We start from the raw sequence: 25,456 nt of genomic DNA, 5'->3' as shown, positions 1-25,456 counted from the left end.
TCATCACCCATCGTGGGAGCTCCTGGAGACACTGTGTTATGTTGGTGGGTTAAAATGGGTGATTTTTAATCAACTTGCAGGTGGTTCCTTGGAAATGGTTATTGCTCAAGATGAAAACCTCCCAGAAGATGTTGTTAGAGAATTTGGTGTTGACCTCATTACTGGATTATATCATCTTCATCAACTTGGCATTCTCTTTTGTGACCTTTCTCCTGGCAAGGTAATTTATGAAAATTTTCCTTTCCTAACTCCTACTGTCTTAAGTTATAGTGCTTTCCCCGAGGTGTTTTTATTTTTAGATAAAATTTAGGTAAAATACAGACCATTTTGAAATTGAGTTAATTTTTTTTCTTTTAAAGATTTTATTTATTTTAGAGCTAGAGTGAGCCCTATCAAGAAGGGGCAGAGGGATGGGGCACCTGGGTGGCTCAGTGGGTTGAAGCCTCTGCCTTTGGCTCAGGTCATGATCCTAGGGTCCTGGGGTGGAGCCCCACCTCTGGCTCTCTGCTCAGCAGGGAGTCTGTTTCCCCCCCTCCTCTGCCTGCTTCTCTGCCTACTTGTGATCTCTGTCTGCCAAATAAATAAATAAAATCTTTAAAAAAATAAAATATATATAAAAAATAAATTAAAAAAAATAAATCTTAAAAGAAGGGGCAGAGGGAGAGGGAGAGAGAATGTCCAGCCAACTCCGTGCTGAGCGTGGAGCCAATCCCCTTACCTGGGATCATGACCCAAGTCAAAACCAAGAGTTGAAGCCCAACTGACTGAGCCATCCAGGAGCCCCTTGAATTAATATTTTTTAAAATTAAAAACATGGTGCCATATTTTAGTTACCTATTGAAGTAGCTTTTATTTATTTATTATTTTTATTATTATTTTTTTAAGATTTTATTTATTTGACAGAGCTCACAAGTAGGCAGAGAGGCGGGCGGGGGCGGGGGGATCCCCACCAAGCAGAGAACCTGATATGGGCCTCAAACCCAGGACCCCGAGATCATGAACCAAGCTGAAGGCAGAGGCTTTAACCCACTGAGCCACCCAGGTGCCCCTCGAGGTACCTTTTAGAATGGGAACTCTCCTCTGAGTCCTTTGAGTAAATGTTACTGCTGCTAAGGTATATTGTGAATGATGAGCTCAGTATCTCTATAAACTAGGATGCTAAGCTCTTAAATTATGATATATGATTATGAGCCATTATTTTAGCTTGATAATGACCTTTTTGGCTTTGCTATTTGATTAGTGATATTATGGGTCAAAAGCTTCTTCGTTGGTAAAAATTAATGACCCATAACTAAATGTGCTTCAGTGTGGTAGAGGCATGAAACCTGCTTAGTTCTAGAATCATAGGTGACACTGACATTTAGAAGTTGTGTGACCCTGGGCAAGTTTACCTTTCTCTCTGCATTGGCTTCCTTGTCTGTGATCTGGAGATGGATTCCATACTATATTTAGGTTAAGCTTCTAGGACACTTGCTGGTGTTTTCAATCAATGGCATCTATTATTTATAAGTACATATTCTTAGGTATTGTACTTATTACTGGTTTGAGTTGCTGCTTTGTGAAGGTGTATATAATGAAATACAAAGTTGAATATTGTTAAACATTATTATTGTAAGCCCTCCATATGAGAATATAATTACAGGTGAGGAGACTGAAATTTAGATAGGTTAAGTAAATTCTCCAGTCGGAACTGGAGTGGTGGACTCTAACTTCAAAATGCTAGTTTTGAGCCTGTGAGTAAACAACACCTTGGAGAAGTAGGTTTTCAAATCCTCCTACAGCTGTGATGGAGGATTGGCGAGGATGAATTGTTCCGTATACACTGTTCTTTATCTTTCCCAAAGGCATGTGGTTTCCCTCTGTGGTTATGATGTGTTCATTGTATACATCTGAGCACGGGCAGTTTAATATTTGATCCTATTATTAAAATATTGCATTTTTTTTCTTTAGCCGCTTTTAAAAATTTATATGCCTTTAATTTTTTGAGTAGGATGAAGCAAGAAGGCCAGTGCTCCAAGATCTTCAGCGGGATTTGAAGAGGGACTGAAGGGGAGTGCAAATGGGACTGGTTTCTGAACACCATTATTTTCTCGTCTTCATAGATACTCTTGGAAGGGCCTGGCACATTGAAGTTTAGTAATTTTTGCTTGGCCAAAGTAGAAGGTGAAAATTTGGATGAGTTCTTTGCTTTGGTGGCAGCAGAAGAAGGCGGAGGTGATAGTGGGGAAAATGTACTGAAGAAAACTGTAAAAAGTAGAGCCAAAGGTATGTGGAAAGCTTACAGATCAGAATACTGCCCAAGTCATGTGTTTAGGAGATAATGTCGACTTTGTGTTTTTGCCAGTCAAATTAATGTATTGAAAATAACAGTAGAAATCTGGGTATGGAAATGGCTTTGTCCATAGCCCAAAGGTTTTCGCATAGGTCCAATACTGTGTAAAGTACAGGGAATCTCTAACAAAGCTTGTATTCTATCCTTGGCTTTCTATGTCACCCCTCATTGAACATGGGGATGGCCATTTTGTCCTGCTTCCTTCTGTATCCTAAGTACTTAAAACAGTGCCTGCCACACACTATAGGCTAAGTAGATATTTTTTCAGCATTGCTGAGTAGCTGATATTCTGAAATTAAGGGAGATTGTTAGGGTGCATTTTTGGGAGGTGGTTTTGCTAGTGAGTTGGGGCCTGGAGTGTTAAGAGTTGTTGTACTTGAGGGGGGATTGTGAAGTGATACCTTTTGTAATACTGTTTTTAGAGAGAGAAGGAGTGTGCGAGTGGAGCTGGGGGCAGGAAGGGGAGAAGGAGAGGGAGAGAGAGAATCCAAGCAGACTCCATGCCAACTGCGGAGCTGATGTGGGACTCAGTCTCACAAGCCTGAGATCATGACATGAGCCAAAATCAAGAGTTGGAGCTTAACTGAGAGAGCCATCAGGCGCCCCTCTTTTGTAATGTTCCATGTGTAAATCTGTTGTCAAACTTAACACACGTAATCATTTTCTTCCCACGCAGTTATGTTGGTAGGGACTTCATTTGTTCATTAGTATGTTTATTAACTCAATGTCGAGGGAAGAAGAAAGTGCATAAATCAACAGAAATTTAGACATGTCCTAGACACTGGAGATATGAAAGGGAACAAACAGGCAAAACCCCGAGGCCTAACTAAACTAGCATTCTAATCAGGGAAGACTGACATTCACCTTCAACACCTACTAATGATGTGCCTGGGCAGGGTGCCTGGGCATCTTGGCGGTCTTATTTATGCTTGCTTTCTCAGGACCTGGCATAGTAAGGGCAAATAGGCCTTCTGTAAGTGTGTGCTGTGTGAGTGAATGTATGGATGAAATGTGATGGCATAGCAAAAATGTCACCTAGGAGAGCTTTAAACACTGAGGCCACTTGAGACTGCAGCCCTGGCTGTAATGGGCCCTGGGGATACTGTTCGCTGGAAGATTTACCTCAGTGGAATATGCTCACTCACCAGTGAGTGGTGATGACTCGCTTCGTGGAAAGAACTTTCTCATTGGAAGATGGGCGGGTTTTCGGTGGAATTCTGGTGGGTGTTCTGCAACCTCTCAACCATGTGACTTAAGAGATGTTAGGGGACCCTCTAGGCTTCAGTTTCTCATCAGTAAATAAGGGAACTTACTAACTCAATGCTACTTATTTGTAATTTTTCTTTTTAAAGATTTTATTTATTTATTTGACAGAGATTGCAAGTAGGCAGAGAGGCAGGCAGAGAGTGGGGGAGAAGCAAGCTCCTCATTGAGCAGAGAGCCTGATGCGGGGCTCGATCCCAGGACCCTGGGATTATGACCTGAGCTGAAGGCAGAGGCTTTAACCCACTGAGCCACCCAGGCGCCCCACTTCTTTGTAATATTAAACTTGTATAAAGTCTATGTGGCACACCTTAGTGTTTCTCACTAAACATTGCCTGTTCCCCTGGATTGCATCTTCTCCCTGCCAAAGTTTAGGAAGTGTGAGCAGAAGTGATGGGAGTTACTCTGAGGTGGGCATTTTCAGAGCCAGTGTGCAGTTTGCCATGTTCTTTCCCCCGTCTTGGTGATGATGGAAGCCTGTGTTGAGATGGTGTCTCTGTCAGCCTGGCTCTTGGAGTGATTCTGAGGGTCAGGGCCCCTGGGCTGACCTGTGGTGGACGTGTTGGTGGACATTGGGAGTAATAAATAAACCTTTGTTGGTAAGCCAGTGGGAATTTGGGGTGTTCTTGCTATATAATTTAGCCTGTTCTAATGAAAATATTATAATCAAAGGTTCTTTTGATTATTTAAATTTTTACCTTAAAAAAAAAAAAAGAATATACTGAAGATGCAATAGTATTGTGCCATACCTCTAACTCAAGTGGGTTTTTGAAACCTCTTTGTGTTCTTATGTATTCTTGTAAATGAAACCTTAAAATTAGAAACCATTAAAAGATGTGGAATACACAGGAAGGCCTAGGGAGGTAGATTTGTTTTGGGGATTAATACAAATGCCTAACAAAGTTGTTTTTTATACTTATAGGATCTCTTACATATACAGCGCCAGAAATTTTAAGGGGTGCTGACTTCTCCATCACCAGTGACCTCTGGTCTTTGGGCTGCCTGCTTTATGAAATGTTTTCAGGTGATTACTTTCTGGTTCATTTTAAAATCGAAGCTGGGCACACACAAAAGGATGAAGTCTGTAGGTTGCAGCAATTTTACCTGGAAGATGGGAAAAAAACCTGGCTTTTCCAAAAAAAATTTTTTTAAAAGATTTTATTTATTTATTTGTCAGAGCGCACAAGGAGCCAAAGAGGCAGGCAGAGGCAGAGAGAGAGAAGCAGGCTTCCCGCTGAGCCAGGACCCCCCCCACCCCCTGCCCCGGATTCGGGACTCGGTCCCAGGACCCTAGAATCATGACCTGAGCCAAAGGCAGTGGCTTAACCCACTGAGCCACTCAGGCATCCCGTCAAATTTTTATATAACTGGTTTTAGCTTGCTTTTCTCTGTATTCCTCCTGTATTCTTGGTGTCTATGCATACATCTGGAACCTTTAACATAATATGTTAAGGAACTTCTGAGGTATAGGTGTTTTTCATGATAATCATTTGGAAAAATGTGCCTACTTATTAGATTATTAGATTATTATAATTATTAGAAGTTGTAAGGTACCTTGTGCCTGTGAATTATTCAGATGTGTCCAGTGGCCCATGCAGCCCTGGGATCATGGCAATGATCCATAAATGAATCAGCATATTTGTTAGGCTGATAGGTTTTGACTTATAGAAATATAAAAATATACAGTGTGCCTGGTCTGTACCAAGCATTCAGTAAGTAGTTCTTGCTCTATATTTTTTCCTATCAATTATATAATCTTAAACTATCTGTAGTTCAGATTTAGAATTATTAGTGATAGCAAAATATTGTCTAATTTTGCAGTTTTTCTTGTGGTTTCAGGAAAACCTCCATTCTTCTCAGAAACTTTTTCAGAATTAGTTGAAAAGATTTTTTATGAGGATCCTTTGCCACCTATTCCAAAAGGTAAGATTTTTTAATTTATTTTTGTGATAAAGGCAGCTAGTTTTCATCTGACACTAATGGTACATTTTTATCTAAAATCAGTTTTTAATTCCTAACCCTCAAATTTACATTTTATAGATTCAGATGGATATTTTTAGAAATGTTAGCATTCCTTTTGCTTTTTTTTTCTTTTTAAGACACTAAAATGAAGACCAAAGTACTACTAATAGATTCCCTCATTTAAAAGCACAAATTATTTTGTGCTCTTATATCAACAGAAGTCTGATTAAAGATTTTAAAAACCCAACCTTCTGTGTTTTTCTTTCTTGTGTATGTATCATTTACTTATGTTGTGCTTATGTTCCAAGTAGTTATTTCTGTTTAATATTCAAATAAGGGCAAGCCAGGCATTTGTCAGTCCTTCTCTATCTCCATGAATAAGAATGTCCCTGATGTGTTTTTAGTCTTTTTTTAAGCTAGAGTTGTGGTATTTTGAAAGTATTGGAACTTTTATCATGTGAATTTTGATTAACATAACAATCTACCACTAACAATTTTAAGGCAAGAAAAGGAAAAAAACCCGGAACAAACAAAGTAAAGCACTTTGTGCGTGGAAGTGCCATGCTCACAAAAGGAGTTTCAAGACACACACGTGAAAACAGGACTTTATAAAAAAAAAATGTACATTTTTAGAAGAAAAAAACTTTGAGAACTAATCTATGGAACTGGGAATACAGAATTCTTTTAGGATTTCAAGAGCCATCCTAAGGAGGAGAAAGCCCTCAAAACCTTATTTTGAAAATAGTCTGTACTTACTAAAAAGAACAAAACTGCATTTGTTTGTCTTTTAACTTTTATATCAAGAATGACTGGTTTCTATAAAAGCTATCTCTTGTAATGATGATTTCTGATTTTTGTTTTGTTTTTAATACTCACAGTATTGATTATGGGTCTGTCCTGTAAATTAAGGATTTTTATGCAGGGAAGAGAAATCTGAAAATGCAGGTGTCAAAGGTATGGTGGCCCAGGCTTATTTAGCGATCTTCCTGTGACTGTGACCATAGTGCCCAATAACACCCTCTGTTTGATGTGTTTGTGCATCGTCTTCATGGCCGCTTGTAACCAGAGACTGGTAGTGTGGTTGTGATATAATCTAATTTAAAAAGAACTAATAGTTGGAGAATACTGGAATTGGCCAGTATCATCATATTGTGCTATTATTTTCCTGTTAAAAAAATTTTTAGAATAGGGAGAGGGAGAAAAGAGTGATTGCAAATATTTTTATTATGCATTGTGAAGCCACGTTGGTCAAATTAAGAATGCCTCAGAAAATGAGGCATAATTAAAAGTTAAAGACAAGGGTATGAGCATGTCAGGCTTGTGGTTCTTCCTGGGCTTTATGCAATAAAGAGAAAATGAAGTCAAGACTTAGTTTTTGAGATTCATGTTTTTTGTGTTCTAGGAAAACACATTTCATTTTATGCCCACACCTCACCCCCATTAAATGGAGGCTGTAATTGTTAGTAATGGATTCAGTGTTCTCTTAAAAATGATACGTGCTTAGAGTACTGTTCCTCTAAATGTTTTTGCAGAGTATGTATTCTTATACTTACCACCTGTTTTTCTTTTGGGAATTTGTGTATAGATCCTTCTCTTCCTAAAGCTTCTTCAGATTTTATTAATTTGCTTGATGGTTTACTTCAAAAGGATCCTCAGAAGAGGTATGTGTGGGTAGTATTTTAATATCAAGAAGAGGAATCTTTTTCTCCTTTCACATACTTCTAAAATAGTACTGTTATATACAGAGAGCTATTCAAATTACTCAACATAAACTCAGATTTCTTTCTTTCTTTTTTTTTTTGAGTGTTTATTTTTTCTGTTTGCAGGGGTTTTAAAGTTTTTAATTCCAGGTAACATACAGTGTGATATTAAAGATTTATTTATTTTAGAGAAAGTGAGAGAGGGTGAGTGAAGGGAGGGGCAGAGGGAGAGGGAGAAACAGACTCCTTGCTGAGTGGGAATTCCTACATGCAGCTTGACCTGTGAACCTAAGATCATGACCTGAGCTGAAATCAAGAGTCAGCAGCTTAACCTACTGAGCTGCCCGGGAGCCCCTAACACATAGTGTAGTATTAGTTTTAGGTGTACCATATAGGGATTCAGCAGTTCCATACATCATCCTGGGCTCATCACAGCGAAGGCCCTCCTTTATCCCCGTCACCTATATCCCCCATCCTCCTGCCTTCCTCCCCTCTGGTAGCCAGCAGTTCTCTCTGGTTAAGAGTCTGTTTCTTGGTTTGGCTCTTTGTTTGCAGGGGTTTTAATCCTGAGGAAGTTTTTGAAGTCTATTTCTCCTTTAATAAATAGTTGCATAGTAGGTTGGTGGATTTTCTTATAACTCCCAGATCCAGGAGGGCATTTTTTCCCATTGTGGATTTCAGGTTAAAACTGTCATATACTATTGAACGAAGGATGATGCTGTCAAGATAGTTAATGTTATAACTACTGAGTGTTATTTTAATGTGATCTGTTTTTCTGATGATCCTGTCATAATGAGGGTATCAAGTGCGAGGATAATAGGCACAGAGTGACTTTTCCAGGTTACAGTAATGGCAGAAAGTTCGAATTCACTGTGGCAAGGGGTGGAGGAGGGTGGATCTGGTGGGGATCTCCCTGGGTTGGCAGACAAGAGCAACTGGTTTCTACTTCAGATTCTGCCACTAGGTAACTGGGGGGTTTTAGGCAAGTATTTGGGGTCTCTGCTTCAGGGTGTAAAATGAAGTCAGTTTAGTGTAGCATGTAAAATAATCCAGTCTCTAGCTTCCCTAAGTATAAGTGAAAAACTACAGAAGGAGCTGCTAATTCTTGTGTAAGCACACCTTGTGCTTAAATGGATGCTTTTAAGATTGCTGTTATTTTGCTGTGATCTTCCAGACACCTTTTGATAGGATACAAATATACTTAATTTAGGATGGTGTATTCACATTTCCACATGTTTATATCCTTGTATACTTTGTTGCATAAATGGTACCACTCTGTAACCTAGTTCTTTCTATATGTACACTAAGTCCTACATGGCTGCAGAATGTACATGTATACCTTAAGTATAGTAAACATTTAGTGTTTCTTGATTTAGAATATTCCATGGGCTGCAACAGTAGAAGTCCTTTTGTGTATTTGTTGTTGTTAACTTAGGCAGTTAGCAGCTTTGGACAGATTTCTGACTGTGGGGTTGGTGGCCAGAGGCTAAGAACATAAAACAGTTTGATGCCTTTGCTACATTCTTGGAATGTGTGCTGGTTTAGTAACCCTCCCAGTGTTACCTTCAGTGGACTTTGTTGACCTTATATTTGCTAAGCTGCCAGATAAAAAAGAAAGAAATTTCACTTTATTGGCATTTTAAAATTTCTGCTAGTGAGTTTTAAGAGCCCTTTGTACAAAAGGGATATTGTATGTAATTGCATATTCCTTTTGTTAATCACGTTTTAATTTTGACCTAGGTAGGTTTTATTATATTTTCTTTTAAGTAGGCTCCATGCCCAGTGTGGAGCCCAACTCAGGGCTTGAACTCATGACCCTGAGATCAAGATCTGAGCTGAAGTCAGAGTCGGATGCTTACCTGACTGAGCCACCCAGGCGCCCTAAAGTGATTTTATTTCATAATCATATATTTATTCTCTTTCATTTTGAAATTTCAGTTAGGCTTAATCATTCCTCGTCTGATGATTATAACCAGAAGCATGCTTTATTAGTTGTAAAAAGTAATGCTTTGAAAGTGAGTCTGAGTCTGGGTTTTAGATACGGTCTGAAGTCATTCTAATATGGGTGAACTAGCTAGATAACATTTTGGCTCCTACACAGAAGTGTGACTGTGTAAAATTATGAGGTTAATTTTCTTCTTTATTTCTGAATGCAGTTTTAAAAGTGAAGTTCCCAAAATGAAATGTGTGAAACAGGTAGGGTATATAGAATAAAGGATGACAGAATTATAGATTGATAATGTTGGATATATTTAGTTTAAATTTTTAAGCTAATTTTAGATTCCATTCATAGAATGTTTTTGAGAACCCAAAATGTTTTTATCAGGCTCTGTCAAATATGAGCCCTGAAACTTCTAATACTTAATTATTGGACTTTTTAATTCTATACTATTTAAGTTTCTGAATTATTTTTTCGTGTTTCATTAAGAGATTAATTATATACTAAAATGAAACTAGGGGCACCTGGGTGGCTCAGTCGGTTCATGTCTGACTCTTGGTTTTGGCTCAGGTCATGATCTCAGGGTGGTGCAGTTGGGCCCCGAGTCAGGCTCCACGCTCAGCGGGAAGTCTGCTTGAGACTCTCTCCCTCATCTGCTCAGCCATATGCTTGCTGTCTTGTGCTCTGCCTTTCAAATAAATAAATAAAATCTTAAAAACAATTAAATGAAAGAATTTCTGAGGTATATTTATAGAGAGAAATTTATAAATCATAAATTCTGGTAGATGTAGTTGGGACATGACTTGGGAATTGTGGATGGTAGATCATGTTAAAATAGAGTTTTTAACATTTTTGTTTTATAAAGATTAACTTGGGCAGGCCTACTGCAGCATTCATTTTGGAAGGATGCCTTCAGTAGGAAAGATCAGGAATCAAGCATTGAGGATTCCAACATCAGGTAGTAATATAAGCTTATCTTTGTGTGGGGGGCATGGTTATTAAATGATCTTCCTGATTACTGTTCTATCAATGTAGTGTCAATGACATGAATTTCTCTGCTTGCTAGGAGAAAATCTTTTAAGTTTTGCTAAAGGATTTAATCATGACATTGTGTTCTCAACTTTGTTCATTTTCTCATTAGTTGTTTATTATTCAGTCAGTGATTTAGTATGGTAGTCATTAGCTCTGACCACCAAATGTAACTCACATTCCACCTCGCAGGCACATAGTAGGATTTCCTTTCCCCCTTTTGAGTTAGGTGTGGTCCTGGGACTGGCTTTGGCTAATGAAACGTGAGCAGAACCGATGTGTGTTCTGCATAGAAACCTTTGAGCCAGTGTGAGATCTGACACATTTCTTCATGCTGATGAGGTAACTGGGATGAAAATGTCCAAATGGGGTTGCTGTCAGGCTGAGTCTTCAGTGACTGTGATTAGTGTTGCTTCAATGGCTGTGTGCATGAGTGAGACAAAGTTAGGAGACTCAAGCCACTGGGATTTGTGCATTGTATGTTACCACAGCATAACCTAGCTCCTGTCTGAGCCTGACTGAAATACCTCATTTTTATTATATAATCTTCTTAGCCCAGGACACTTACACAAGTAATTTTTATTAAGAACCAGGTGAGAAGTGGTCAAGTAAAGTTCTGCTAATTAGCTTTCCTCCCTCTCCACTTATTCAGTGGTGAATGGTTGTCCGATTCTTGATTTTCATTTTGGCAAATTCAGTGTATTGGGTGGAGAACACTGAATTTTAATAAGGTCTCTCCCTAACTTGGGTTTCTCTGATCCAGTGAGATTTAACCGTACTTTCCCCATTGTGTTAGGCTTTGGGGGAACTCCAGAAAGCGGGACCCTGGTCTTGGTCCTCCTGCATCAGCAAGTCACAGAACACCTCTGCCCTTAGTTTGTCATCTTCCTTTTTAATCTCTGTGCTTTTGATTTCTTTTCTTGCCTTATTGCCCTTGCTGAGCCTTTTTTTTTTTTTTTTTTTCTCTTCTTTCCTGTAAGATGTTGAATCAGTAGTGATGAAAGTTAACATCTTTGCCTGGTTTCTGACTCTGGGATGAAAGCCTTCAGCCTTTCACCATTAAGTACAATGAGCTGGAGGTTTGTGTAGCTGCTCTTTTTAGTTTGAATGAACATTCAGTTTTATAAAATGCCTTTTAGTATCAGTTGATGAAGATCATACGCATTTTCTTCTTGAGACTCTGATTATGGACTCTTACATACATTGGTTTTCAAATATTGAAGCAGCCTTGTAATCCCACAATAAACCCTACTTAGTCACACTGTGTTATAATTTTTATGTTTTGCTGCAGGTATTTGGGGCCAAGTGGCAGGAGGACAGCAAGACAGGAGAAAGATAGAACAGAGCAACAGGGATTTGCTTTATGTTCTTGGGATCCTAGCTATCTGATTAGAGAAGATACCCCTCCCTCAGTTTTAGGCACCAGCTAGAAGCTGCTGCTTTCCCAGCTAGCTGCAGCAGGATTACCTGGAGGCTGGAACAGAATAAAATGGAAAAAGAAAAAAAAATAGAAAAAACCAAAACAAACCAGGGAATTTCCCCTTAGAGGTCCCTTTTCCTGTTCTGTAGAACAGAACTAGGAAGATTCTCTTGAAGGGTCCTCTTGTCTGTACTCATTGCCTTAAAGGCTAGGCCAGGCCATACTGGAAGGGCTAAAAAGGAAACTCACTGTGGGTTTATAGGTACTTTGAGTTTTGGTTTCTTTCTCCAGTCTGCGTGCTGTATTTATTTTTCAGAGATAAGGTTTATATATTCCATACAATGCCTTTGGTATTGTAAGTGCTCATTTTAGCCACTCTGTGACTATACTTTCCAACCCCATGGCTTTGCCAGATGTTACCTGTAATTTAATGATCTTTTCCCATCTCTTGTTCTACACAGAAAATTCTAGAAAGCTCAAAAGTAAATTTGATCGTGTTGCCTTTCTCCTGTTGAACAGCAGGAAAGTGATGGAGCTTTCTGGGACACAAGATCGCAAGGAGTTTTTGAAGCCTCCGAGTGGACAAGCCAAGGGGGAGAAGAGCGGTCAGCGCTTAAGTCACTCTTTCAGACTAGGTGAGCTCTCACTACAGCACGTTTGTGTCACTGATACTTTTTAAGGGTTTCTAGTTTTTGTTACCGTTCTCTTTAAGTTTCTGTCTGTATCCTGCTCTGCTCATAATATTTTTGGTCCTTTATGGATAATGTTTATCTTTTCTGCCACAGAAAATCCAGCCGAGTTGAGGCCTAAAAGTACTGTTGGAGGTCAACCGAATGAGTCCATGTTTCTTCTCAGGTAGGTAAGATGACAGAGCAGCAGGGAATCCATGGGAGGTGACAGTGGGGTCTTCCCAAAGTATCTCTTGTCCTGGTGGCAAGCCATGTTGTGCAGACATACAGGACAGGGATATGAATGCCAGATTCCAGTTTCACTCTCTGCTTTCAAAGTTACTGTTAAGGGCGCCTGGGTGGCTCAGTGGGTTAAGCCGCTGCCGCCGAGCCGCTGCTCGGGTCATGATCTCAGGGTCCTGGGATTGAGTCCCGTACTGGGCTTTCTGCTCAGCAGGGAGCCTGCTTCCCTCTCTCTCTCTGCCTGCCTCTCTGTCTGCTGTGATCTCTGTCTGTCAAATAAACAAATAAAATCTTTAAAAAAAAAAAAAGTTACTGTTAAGTGCTGACAATTGGAATGTTGACTTGGCTGTGCATTTTTAACTTTTTAACAGCACCACCCATTTTTCCTATTCATAAGGGTTAAAACCTCTTCATTTTGTACTTTCCCTTCAAATAGTTGAATTTGAAATTTTAGCAGTCTCTTTTTTATTGGATAAAGACCTACAGGAAAGAACAGTTTTTTTTTTTTTTTTTTTTTAAAGATTTTATTTATTTATTTGACAGAGAGAAATCACAAGTAGATGGAGAGGCAGGCAGAGAGAGAGAGAGGGAAGCAGGCTCCCTGCTGAGCAGAGAGCCCGATGCGGGCCTCGATCCCAGGACCCTGAGATCATGACCTGAGCCGAAGGCAGCGGCTTAACCCACTGAGCCACCCAGGCGCCCTGTTTTTTTTTTTTTAAGTGTTGTTTTATATGGAAGCATAAATAGTGTTCACCTAATGATGTAATTATCAAATAGTTAAGTATCAGAATAGTATTTTAATGTGATTAAGAAAAATACATTTAAAATTTCAGTAATACCTCTTAAGTTTTGTATTTTATTTATGGTTTTAGCCTTAGACACAGTATTATTTAATGACATAGGGGTTATAACAATAAACTAAGGTTTCCTGAGTTATTTTACCCTATTTAATTATAAAATATGTTAACTTTTATCTATATACATCTAGGCATTTTATTTTACTTTTTATGTTTTTATTATTATTTTTAAAGATTTTATTTATTTATTTGACAGAGATCACAAGTAGGCAGAGAGGCAGGCAGAAAGAGGAGGAAGCAGGCTCCCCATTGAGCAGAGAGAGCCTGATGCGCGGCTTGATCCCAGGACCCTGGGATCATGACCTGGGCCGAAGGCAGAGGCTTTAACCCACCGAATCATCCAGGCGCCCCCATTCTAGGCATTTTAAAGTCAGTTTTTAAAAACTTTGTATAATCTTTGTATAATATTTTGTGAATTAAATAAGGATTTGTTCTAGGAATAAATAGATAAGTAAAAGGGGTGAGAATCCTGATATTTGGGAATTTGAAGGAACTTATTGAAAAATACCCTAATTATCTGAGTGGAAACTTTTTTTTGTTGTTTGTTTTTTGAAGATTTATTTATTTATTTGACAGAGTGAGAGCGAGAGAGATCACAAGTAGGCAGAGAGGCGGGCAGAGAGAAAGGGGGAAGCAGGCTCCCTGCCAAACAGAGAGCCTGATCCCAGGACTCTGAGATCTTGACCTGAGCCGAAGGCAGAGGCTTAAGTCACCGAGCCACCCAGGCACCCCCAAAATTTCTTAAAATATGAAAAACTCCAAATCAGAGACCCAAGTACAATAGAGTGACCCACAGAGTATGACAACCATTTTTAAGTCTAGGAGGAGTCATTAAAAATAGATGCAGATTATAACTTGTTTCTTAAATAGATACCAAGATAATTTGCCATTTCAAACATTCTGAAATAAACTTGTAAATATTTTCCATCCTTTGTAGAATGTCTGTATTTTGTTAATCCTGATACCAGCAGACATCTACACAATAATCAGTGTTTTAAGATTTCTAGTTAAAATAGAAACTGTGATATATAACATAGATTGTATAAATAAGAGATCACAAATTAGCTAGGAAATTGCTTTAAAGACATTTACAAAAGTGTCAGATAAACACAAATTAGAATTTAAATATATGAGATCACCTAGAATCTTGATTTTTTTTTTTTTTTTTCCTCTCGTGAGGGGTGTGTGTGTGTGTTTTTTTTTTTCCTCCAGATAATAGTTAACACGTGGAAGTTTCTAAAATCTGAGTAATGTTGACTGGTTGGTATTTTCCAGTACTCGTCCAACTCCAAGAACGAGCACTGCAGTGCGATTAAGTCCTGGTGAGGACAGGACTCAGCATTCACCCCAGAAGACTTCTCCTTCAACCAAGGTGAACACAAAGGAACTTTTTCTTGTTTTTTTCTTTCTTTTTTTGTTTGTTTTCATATAAGATAGACTCAGAAGAATAATTACCAAGTTCATCTCTGAACTATGATTGAAGTGATGAAATTTACAATTAAGTCATCTTCTTTGATGATCACTGGTTTTTCTGCTAAGTACTCTTAAGAGGGAGTTATGTCTTTGATAACGGCTTTCCTGAGATGTGACTGACATCCATGCAATTCACTTGGACAGAGTGTATAGTTCAGGTCTTTGAGCATATTCATGCAGTCATGCAGCCATCATCACGGTCATTTTGAAAACACTAATTATGCCACAAAGAAACCCCACACTTACTAGCCGTCACTCCTGTTTTCCCTCGATTTCTCTCACCTCTTACCCTAGGCAACCACTCTTCTTTGTCTTTAGACATTTGTTTATTCTGGACATCACATGTAAATGAAATAACATAATATGTGTTCTTTTGTGACTGGCTTTCTTCACCTAACCTCATGTTTTTTTTTTTTTTTTTTTTTTTTAAAGATTTTATTTATTTATTTGACAAAGAGAGATCACGAGTAGGCAGAGAGGCAGGAGGAAGCAGGCTCCTGCTGAGCAGAGAGCCCGATGCGGGACCCGATCCCAGGACCCTGAGATCATGACCTGAGCCGAAGGCAGCGGCCCAACCCACTGAGCCACCCAGGCGCCCAACCTCATGTTTTTTTAAGATTCATCCAAATTATAGCATGTATCAGTCCTCTGTTTCTTTTTAGTGCCAAAAATTAATCTATTGCATATGCCACATTAGATGTTTCCATTCATGGGTTGGTGGACCCAAACACCTTGTGGTTGTTGTGACTTGGGCTGCTGTGAACATCCATACATACGGTTTTGAGGGAGCATGTGTTTAATTTCTCCTCATACCTGTAGGAGTGTAATTGCGGCATTGTGTGGTAACTGCCGTTTTACATTGCCCCCAGCAGTGATGAGAATGCCAGTGTTGACCTATCCCTAACAAAACTTGGTACTGTCCATTTGTTTTCTAATTATGGTAAAAGAGATATTATGTAAAATTTACCATTTGACTATTTTTAAGTGGACAATTCTGTGACATTAAGTACCTTCCCATTTTTTTTCAACCATTCCCACCATCTATCTCCAGAACTTTTTTATATCCCAAACTGAGACTATGTACCCACTAAACAGTCTTGGCAGCTATGATTCTCCTCTCTGTGTCTGTGAAGTTGCCTAGTCATCTCATCTAAGTGGAACCATATAATATTTGCCCTTTTGTGTCTGGCTTATAACACTCAGTGTGATAATCTTCTGGGTCCATCCATGTTGTGGCATGTGTCACTTTTATTCCTTTTTAAGGCTGAATAATAATCCATCGTGTATAAATCACATATTGTTTATCTGTTCATCTTTGGACACTTTGGTTGCTTCAGCCTTTGGGGTGGTGAATAATTCATGGTAGCCGTACTGGGGGGTGTGAAATTGTATCTAGTTTTGATTGTCATTTCTGATGGCTAATTATGTTGAGTATATTTTCATTCATATATATATGTGTGTATGTATATACATATATACATATATATATATATATATATATGTATTTCCTTTGGAAGAATTCAAATCCTTACCCATTTGAGTTGTAGGAATTCTTTGTATATTCTGGTGGTGGTGTCCTTTGAAGCACAGATATTTTTAATTTTGATGTAGTTCAAATGATCTCTGTGTGCATGTTTGTTGTTGCCTATGCTTGTGGTGTCATAATTTAGAAGCCATTGGCTACTTGAAGGTTACAAAGGTTTATGCCTATGCTTAGCTCTTACCTTTAGCTCTTTAATGCATTTGAGTTAATTTTTGTATATGGCATGAGGCATATGCCAGCTTCATTGTTTTGCATGTGGATTTCCATTTCTTAGCACTATTTGTTGAAAAGACTGTTCTTTCCCCAGTTAATTATCTTGGCATTCTTGTTGACTATCGATGGACTATAAAAGCGAGGTTTATTTCTGGACTCTTTGGTCTGTTGATCTATGCATCCTTCTCATGCTGGTAGTATAGTAACTGGTTAGCTACTTTATTTTCTATTTTAAGAGATAGAGCACAAGGGCGAGGGAGGGATGAGGGGGAGTAGAAGATGGAGAAGGAGAGAGAGATTTCCCAGACAGGCTTCATGCCCAACCCGGAGCTCAGTGTGGGGCTTGATCTCCTAACCCCGAGATCATGACATGAGCTGAAGTTAAGAGTTGAACATTCAACCGACCGAGCCACACAGGTGCCCCAATTTTTTTTTTTTTTTAAGTAGACTCTGTGCCCAGCGTGGAGCCCAGTGAGGGGCTTGAACTCATGACCCTGAGATCTAAGAGTCGAACACTTAACTGGCTGGCCACCCTGATGCCCCTAGCTAGCTATTCTTCTTCTTCTTCTTCCTTTTTTTAAAGATTTTATTTATTTATAGAGCACACAAGTAGGGGGAACAGGAGAGAGAGGGAGAAGCAGGCTCCCCGCTAAGCGGGGAGCCAGTTGTGCAGCTCAGTCCCAGGACCCTAAAATCATGACATGAGCCAACGGCAGCCGCCTAACTGACTGAACCATGCAGGTGCCCCCAGCTAGCTATTCTTGATCATCATAGCCTTTTAGTAAGTTTTGAAGTTAGGAGGTATGATTCTTCTAACTTTCTTTTTCGAGGTTGTTTTGGTTGTTTTGTTCTGTGTTCCTTGCATTTCCATGTGAATTTTAGGATCAGTTTTCACTTTGCATGTTTCTGAAGAAGGCAGGTGGGATTGTGATAGCAGTGACATTGAATTTGGGGAGTATGGCTATTTTAACAATGTACAGTTTTCCTCCGTGAATGTGGACTGTGTTTCTGTTTGTTTACATCTTTAGTTTCCTTCATTCAGTTGTTTTTGAATGCAGAGATATTTTGAATTAGTTTTTCCAAGTTAACTCATTGTACTTAGTGCTTGAGAGATATACTTCTTTTTAGTTCTTTAATTTTTAATATGAAATGCATTTGGACTGCATGAAACTTACTTCTGCAATGAAATGAAATATAAATGCATTATAATAAAATCTCATTCTGCTAATTGTTTAGTTATATGTGAGATAGATAATCAGTGTAAAAGTTAAAAAAATGCATTTTGAAATAGATGTTGAATGTCTTCTGGCACATGGTTATTGTAGAAAAGTTTACTTAATCATTTTATTGAGAATACTCAAGCAGTAATTATATAAGTACTATATGAGAATATTTTTTATTTTCTAAGTGATACTTTTAAATTTAATTACAAAATTTTTATAATTGTAGAAAACTTGGAAACTGTACAAGAGGACAAAAAAAAAAAAAAAAAAAACAACCCCTACTTTAATTACCCAGAGGAACCACGGGTTACAATTTGATATTTCTTTTTGGTTCTATACATATGTATTCATTTTCAAACAAGGGAACATAATTTTTTAAACTTAATTTTTTTTCATTTGGTGGGTTATAGTGTTTGATCATTTAGTTTATTCCTGAGCATTATATTTTATTTTTGGCTATCGTGAGTGGCTTTTTTAAAATTAAACATTTTTTTTTTTTTTTTTAGAGAGCATGAGTAGGGGTTGGAGAGGGACAGAGGGAGAGGGAGAATCTGAGCAGGCTTTACACCCTGTGCAGAGCCCGATGCAGATCTCAATCTAACGACCCTGAGATCATGACCTGAGCTGAAATTAGGAATTGGACACCTAACCGACTGAGCTACACAGGCTTCCTTGGTATCTCATTTTTGTAATCTGTTACCCATACCTACATTTCGTTTATATATAGGAAATTAATTTTTACATATAAATTTCTAACTGGTCTGCCTAATTCTCATAAGAATATATTATATACTAATATAACTAATTCATTATGGTCTTTCTTTGAAGTCTTTGTCTTGAAAGTTCATATCTTTAAGCATTAAAATTTTTGTTTTCCGAAGTTGTTCCATACTTACTCTTCATGTATTTTTTTATATGTCTGTTTTCTAAGTTTCAAAGGGGTGGTCTTGGTTCCAGTAACTTTGTTAGCTACTTACTCTATTCCTTTTTTCATGCCCCTGCCTCAGTTTTGGATAATTTCCTCATTTTTCACTTCACTTATTTGGTTTTATCTTGTTCAGTTTGCTGGTTGGTGTTTCAGTGGAAATTCTTAATGTATAAATTCTCTCTTTTTTTTGTCTTATGTGAAGTCCTAACGCATAACACTAGGAATGAGAGTTCTGTTTACTGTTTAAGTAGAGCACAAAGAAACATCTCATAGAATTGTTAGCAAATACCTGGTTACTCCTTTTCATTATGTGTTAGCTCTACTTCACCTTTTATAAAGGTAGATGTGTAACACTTAGGTAACAGGTTAGTACTTGACCCTGAGATTCTTTTATGCTGTAATTTTAACTTCGTACTGAATATTCTGTAAGGCGGAATAAAGTGATGAGCGTCCAGTGGATGGATGATAAAAACCATGCTGGTGACTGAAAAACCAGTTTGCCTCCTCATAGTTTAGAGCATCAGACTAGAGAAGCTCCGTTTTCTGGTCCTCACTAGCCTTTGTGGCAAACACAAACAAGTCCATTACTTTGAGCTTTCTGTGTTTTACTTCTGTAAAAATGGGAATGATACAGATGACTGAAGATCTTTGTGAGAATCAAAGAATTCTGTGAAAGTGTTTGATTTGCGAAGTGAGTGATTCACTGATCTAGGTGACCCTTCCAGGGGTGTCTTACTCAACATCTTATGAGCTCAGTTTTTTTTTTTTTTTTAAAGATTTTATTTATTTATTTGACAGAGAGAGATCACAGGTAGGTAGAGAGACTGGCAGAGAGAGAGAGAGAGCGGGAAGCAGGCTCCCTGCTGAGCAGAGAGCCCGACGTGGGACTCGATCCCAGGACCCTGAGATCATGACCTGAGCCGAAGGCAGCGGCTTAACCCACTGAGCCACCCAGGCGCCCCATGAGCTCAGTTTTTAAAAGCTCTTCATGAGTCACAGAAACAAAGCCTCATTTTTGTTCTTATTTCAGAATACAAGCGGACACCTGAGTCAGCAGGACCTGGAATCCCAGATGAAAGAGCTTATCTACATGGACTCTGATCTCGTTGTCACCCCCATCATCGACAACCCAAAGGTGTGGAAAGATGCTCTAAGAGACGAGGGCTGAGCTTTAGCCTTCCCTGAGAGCTGGACTCCTGGTGTGATGTTGTCATCACAAATATTCTTTGCCTTATTTTCTTGGCTGATCCTCTGTCTGCTTTTGTGTCACTCATGCTGTGTGGCTACATTTCTTTCTGTCCTGTCTGTAACACTCTCCTTTCTGCTTCACTGAGTAGCGAGTTTTTTTTCTTCCTCTTCTGCATCAGCTCAGTCCTCCCTCCCTCCCCTCCATCTGTGGGCTTCTAGGCCTCAGACCTTTGTTTCTCAGTCCCTTCGTTTCTCCATGCATACTTGGGTGAATTTCTCTAAGCGCTCTAACTGTGCATGTGTTATGAAAGCAGATGGGAGTGAGCACTGCTCCCTTCAGCTGGGGTGGATGGGCAGGCCACACAGAGACCACACCCTCTCACAGGTGCTCAGGACTGCACACCAGATGGTAGGGAGACACTGGGAGCTTGGGGAGTCATGTTTCACCGGTATACTTCGTACCCAGCATGATTTTTGTTGCTTCATGTCACTTTGAATGTACTACTGTATTACTGGGGAATGATGAGTATTCTCCTTAAGAAAATAAACATTAATTTTTCAGTCCCTCTGTACTACCTATTCTGTTACTTAATTTTCTTTCTTTCTTTCTTAAAGTCTTTCTATTTCAATTCATGGCCATTTTCTCTCCTCTTATTGGGGAACATTAATTTAGAACAAATGGGTTTTTGGATGTGTATTTACTAGGTAGACAAGATTTAATATAGATTATCTAGCAGTTTTTCATAATGGAGCTAATTCTTTTTATGAGCTCAGCTGTCTGGCAGAATAATTGTATTTTATGCCAAATTTAATGTGTAATAGGTCATTTTCCCAGTAGACCTTCTAAGAACAGTTTGTAATATCTTTTGACCATATTTTTTCTGCTTATTTCTTTTATGACCATACTTAATTGTTTTAGGGAAGCCTTAGTAGAAATTTTTTTTTTTTTTTAAAGATTTTATTTATTTATTTGAGAGAGAGACAGTGAGAGAGAGCATGAGCGAGGAGAAGGTCAGAGAGCGAAGCAGACTCCCCATGGAGCTGGGAGCCCGATGCGGGACTCGATCTCGGGACTCTGGGATCATGACCTGAGCCGAAGGCAGTCGTCCAACCAACTGAGCCACCCAGGCGTCCCAGTAGAAATTTTTTTAACTTCTAATTTTAAACATACAGAAACGGTCCAAAAATAGTGGAGTTACTGTATAGTTTTTACCCAGCTTCTCCTAATGTTAGCATCTTATAGCACCATAGAAGGGTTAGCAAAGCCAGGGAATTAACATTGGTACAGTGCTAATAACTAAATTCCTGAATTTATTTGAATTTTACTAGTTTGTACTACTGATGTCCTTTTTCTGTTCTAGGGTTTGTTAACAGTTTGCTGTTAGGCCTTCTTTTCCTTCTACTTCCTGTCCTTGTCTTTCATGGCCTTGTGGTAATTTCTCAGTCATTTCTTGGCTTTCATGACTTTGACATTGAAGTGTACTGATAAGGTATTTTGTAGAATGTCGCTCAAGCTGGGTTTGTCTGTTTCTTATGATTACTATGTATGAGGTTCTGCATTTTTGGCAAGAATACTACCAGCAAAGCTTTTTAAAATTCTCTCTCTGTAGAGAGGTTTTGGAGGATTTAGACTTAGAGATGATGGTTGAACTTTTTAATTAAACTTCTCAAGATGAAAGTACCTTTTGTTCTAAACTTATGGATCCAGCTAACCATTTTTTTTCCCCCTTCCTTAAAAAACCAGTCGTGTGCTTTCCTTTTCATGCTGTTTACAGCTTCCTAAGTGGTGTGTTCTCAAATTCAACCATGAAGTTCTTACCATTCTTTAAAACCTTACCCCCTTTCCAGCTCTTCCACAAACCTTGTCAGCCTAAAGTGCTCGCTGCTTTCTCTAATATTTTAAAAAGTTTTTTCTCTAGGGGACTGTCCTATAATTATGTCCTGCCCAGTTTGCATTGTTCAATATCTGTTTGTTTGTTTTAACATGTTTCCAGTCAGAGTATCAGCTTCCTGACTGTAGGATCTTGTTTTTCACATCTTTGTTATCCCCCTTAGCATTTAGCCTCCTGCCTCACCCTCTTAGGTGCCCAATAAATATTTGTTGATATGACTAAATTTCTAACCTAGAGTTTTATTAGCTAAAGAGGATATCCTTTTGAGGATATCCTTACCAGGATAAATTGCTTCTATTTTAATGAAGCTTTATTTTATTTCCGATATCTATTGAAGTGATATTCTAAAAATTTTACCTATTTAAAGTAAATTCTACCCCCAACATGGGGTTTGAACTTACAACCCAGAGATCAGAAGTCACATTTTCTACTGACTGAGCCAGCGAGGTTCCCTGAAATGATTTTATTTTTATAAATTATTATCTGTCTTTTGTATTTGAATCTGAAGGGCAGTGTTGAATTCTTTTTCGTTTTAGTGACAAATTTCATTGTTTTTTTTTCCTGCCCTAATTGATTTATAATCAATATAACGGGAGATATATCAGGAAATAGATATCTGTCTCAAAAGACATCTTAAAAGTGTTTGTTTTTTCAACCACAGATAATGAAACAACCACCAATTAAATTTGATCCAAAGATACTGCATCTCCCGGCACATTCAGGTAGGATTATAGCAGCCTGGTTACATATAGACTCTTAGAAGATAGATATGAATAAGAAATTTAATAGCAAATGGAATATCTTATTTATTAAGTAGCTGAGTTCCTGTTTTCTTGCCACCTGATGATTCTTGGGACAGTGCTGTGTATGTTATAAATCTGTAATCCATTTGTGCCAGGCATTCACCTTACTCAGCTGAAAGTTCCTGTAAAGCTGTGTGGACCCTTCTCTTGCCCTTGCCTTTTGTAGATCCACTGACTTTCCAACACTTATGGTGCTCTTGTGGGTACAGAGGGTTGGAGACCACAATGAAGAATTGAGATTCTAGGGGTGCTTAGATGGCTCAGTTGTTAAGTGTCTGCCTTCGGGTCAGGTCATGATCCTAGGGTCCTGGGATCGAGCACCATATTGGGAAGCCCACTTCTCTCTCTCTCTCTCTCTTCCCCTGCTTGTGTTCCCTTTCTTGATGTGTCTCTTTCTGTGAAATAAATAAAATCTTAAAAAAATAAAGAATTGAGGTTCTATTTCAGAGTGGAGCAGTTAACAAGGGGGTCAGGTGGTTCACTTTTGTGGGGATGGTGTGGGAATGGAGATACTTCAAGGATGATTGTTAGGTTTCCTTTCACGTAATGGGAAGTCTTATTTGGGATGAACATTAGAAATTGTTTTATACCTGGGGCACCTGGGTGGCTCAGTGGGTTAAAGCCTCTGCCTTCGGCTCAGGTCATGATCCCAGGGTCCTGGGATCGAGCCCCGCATCGGGCTCTCTGCTCAGTGGGGAGCCTGCTTCCTCCTCTCTCTGCTTGCCTCTCTGCCTACTTGTGATCTGTCAAATAAATAAATAAATAAATCTTAAAAAAAAAAAAGAAATTGTTTTATACCTTAAAATTTTGATGGATATTGTTTGAGAAAATCTATTTGCAGCTATTAAGCTCGAGCCAGAAAAAATTCATTTTCCTAGCTAGAGTATAATCTATAATTTAAAAGCAACTCAAAGTAAATTAAAAATAAAATGTGTTCAAATTTAAATAAACTGCCAAGTAGGGGCACCTGGGTGGCTCAGTGGGTTAAGCCTCTGCCTTCGGCTCAGGTCATGATCTCAGGGTCCTGGGATCGAGCCCTGCGTCAGGCTCTCTGCACAGCAAGGAGCCTGCTTCCCCCCCACTCTCTCTGCCTGCCTCTCTCCCTACTCTGATCTCTGTCTGTTGAATAAATAAATAAAAAAAAAATCTTAAACAAAACAAAGCTGTGCCAAGTAGAACCATATTCATGAAAACCTTGGAGGAGTATTTCAAAATAATATTCCTTCCCTTTGTCCCTTTATGTTGAGTTGCTTTAGGAAATTTTTATAGGTTATTTTGTTTAAGGATAGAAATTAGCTGAAACTGTTAATTTTAGATGGCATCTCATGGCCCAGTTTTTGTTTTCTGTTTGTGGAGTGTTTGGACTTGGATTTTCCAGATGACTTTAGCTACAATATTAATGTGTTATGCTTAATACTTTCATTGAAACCTTTTAACAACTGTGCAGTTCTTGGCTTTTCAGATATTTTAAGGCTAGATTGCTTTACTTACACAAAGGCTATCTTGCTTTTTTGTAATACAATTTTATTTAGCTTTGTATTTTGTAGATTCTGGGTTGCAGGATGATTCTCCCGTGGGCATCTGCACAGTTTTCCATTCACATAGTGAAAAAGTCTCCATGGGTAGAAGAAGAGGGATCTAGAAGAATAAATAAAAGTAGTGTCATCTTTGGAGGACTTTATGGTTTTGACATTATAAAGTTAGGATTTTCTTTGTCCTCATTTTAGCTATTGAAATTCTGTGTTCCATTTATTTCTCTTGTAATGTTTTCAGTTTTTTTTTTTTTTTTTTAATTTTTACATGATACCTACTTTGAACCTTTCCTTTCCTCTCCAGTGGATAAGTTAATATTTCTAAAAGACCAAGATTGGAATGACTTTTTACAGCAAGTGTGCTCACAGATCGACTCCACTGAAAAGAGCACAGGGGCCTCCCGAGCCAAGCTCAATCTCCTTTGCTATCTGTGTGTTGTGGCTGGACACCGGGACGTGGCCACCCGGCTCCTCCATTCCCCGCTGGTACGTAGTTCGTTGTAAAGACTCCTTTCATGGTCCTCACAGCATGCCTTTTGTATGTAACTTTTGTATTTCTGTTGAGATTAAAACTTTAGTGCTAAAATACTAACTTGATCTAATTACAGTAGAAAAAAATGATTTATCAAGATTATAGTTTGCCGGAGTTGTTTAATCCTCATGTCTGAAATCAGTTTAATAGACAGTGATCTTTAACTTCTTTTGTTGTCTCCTAGTGCAAGATTCACATTTCAGTTGTCTTCAGGTCACATGCATTAGTCATGAACAAAGTGTACATCTTACTTTTTTTTTTATTCTAGTTCCAGTTGCTAATCCAGCATTTGAGAATAGCTCCAAACTGGGATATGTAAGTAACATTTATATTTTAATTATTCATTAAATAGTTACAACATATTTATCAAAAACACATAGTTCTAAGTTATTATATACTGAAGTAATAATTACTCTGAATCCTAAGCAATCATAGGCATCCCAACTGTAAATTAAAAATATTTCAAAAATAGGCCATATACTATTATAAATATAATTCTAGGATTATATAAACTACCTCTGGAAACTTTGTTACTCTTCCTCTTATGAGTATTCTTTATTAAACACTTGAGCCCTATGTTTTATTTTTGCTTCCTGCAGAGTTTTCCCTTGTGATTTCATCTTTCCCTTACATGATGCATGACTTCCTTATGATGTTATTTGAAATCTAATGGGATTATGCTCTGTAAGCTCCTGTTGGAAAGATATATATTTTCT

General features: G+C 38.4%; 1 protein-coding gene across 2 annotated transcripts in view; it reads left to right on the top strand.

Annotated features, from left to right (window-relative positions):
- ULK4 (unc-51 like kinase 4) overlaps positions 1–25,456 on the top strand; it is a 628,848-nt gene that overhangs the window by 11,796 nt on the left and 591,596 nt on the right. The window contains exons 4-16 of one of the 2 annotated variants that reach the window (XM_032312841.1): positions 81–220; positions 2,103–2,265; positions 4,518–4,619; positions 5,435–5,518; positions 7,143–7,218; positions 10,062–10,154; positions 12,168–12,280; positions 12,431–12,500; positions 14,689–14,785; positions 19,824–19,928; positions 22,535–22,595; positions 24,513–24,694; positions 25,009–25,055. In XM_032312841.1, the coding sequence (XP_032168732.1) occupies positions 81–220; positions 2,103–2,265; positions 4,518–4,619; positions 5,435–5,518; positions 7,143–7,218; positions 10,062–10,154; positions 12,168–12,280; positions 12,431–12,500; positions 14,689–14,785; positions 19,824–19,928; positions 22,535–22,595; positions 24,513–24,694; positions 25,009–25,055 (1,333 nt within the window). Of the gene's footprint in view, positions 1–80; positions 221–2,102; positions 2,266–4,517; positions 4,620–5,434; positions 5,519–7,142; positions 7,219–10,061; positions 10,155–12,164; positions 12,281–12,430; positions 12,501–14,688; positions 14,786–19,823; positions 19,929–22,534; positions 22,596–24,512; positions 24,695–25,008; positions 25,056–25,456 lie in introns of both variants that reach the window. The other variant, XM_032312747.1, reaches the window with a different exon arrangement.

The sequence above is a fragment of the Mustela erminea genome, chromosome 1 (assembly GCF_009829155.1).
Source record: "Mustela erminea isolate mMusErm1 chromosome 1, mMusErm1.Pri, whole genome shotgun sequence".
Taxonomy (NCBI): Eukaryota; Metazoa; Chordata; class Mammalia; order Carnivora; family Mustelidae; genus Mustela; species Mustela erminea.
The sequence above is the reverse complement of the archived record's forward strand: the minus strand, read 5'-3'. Positions and strand labels throughout refer to the sequence as shown.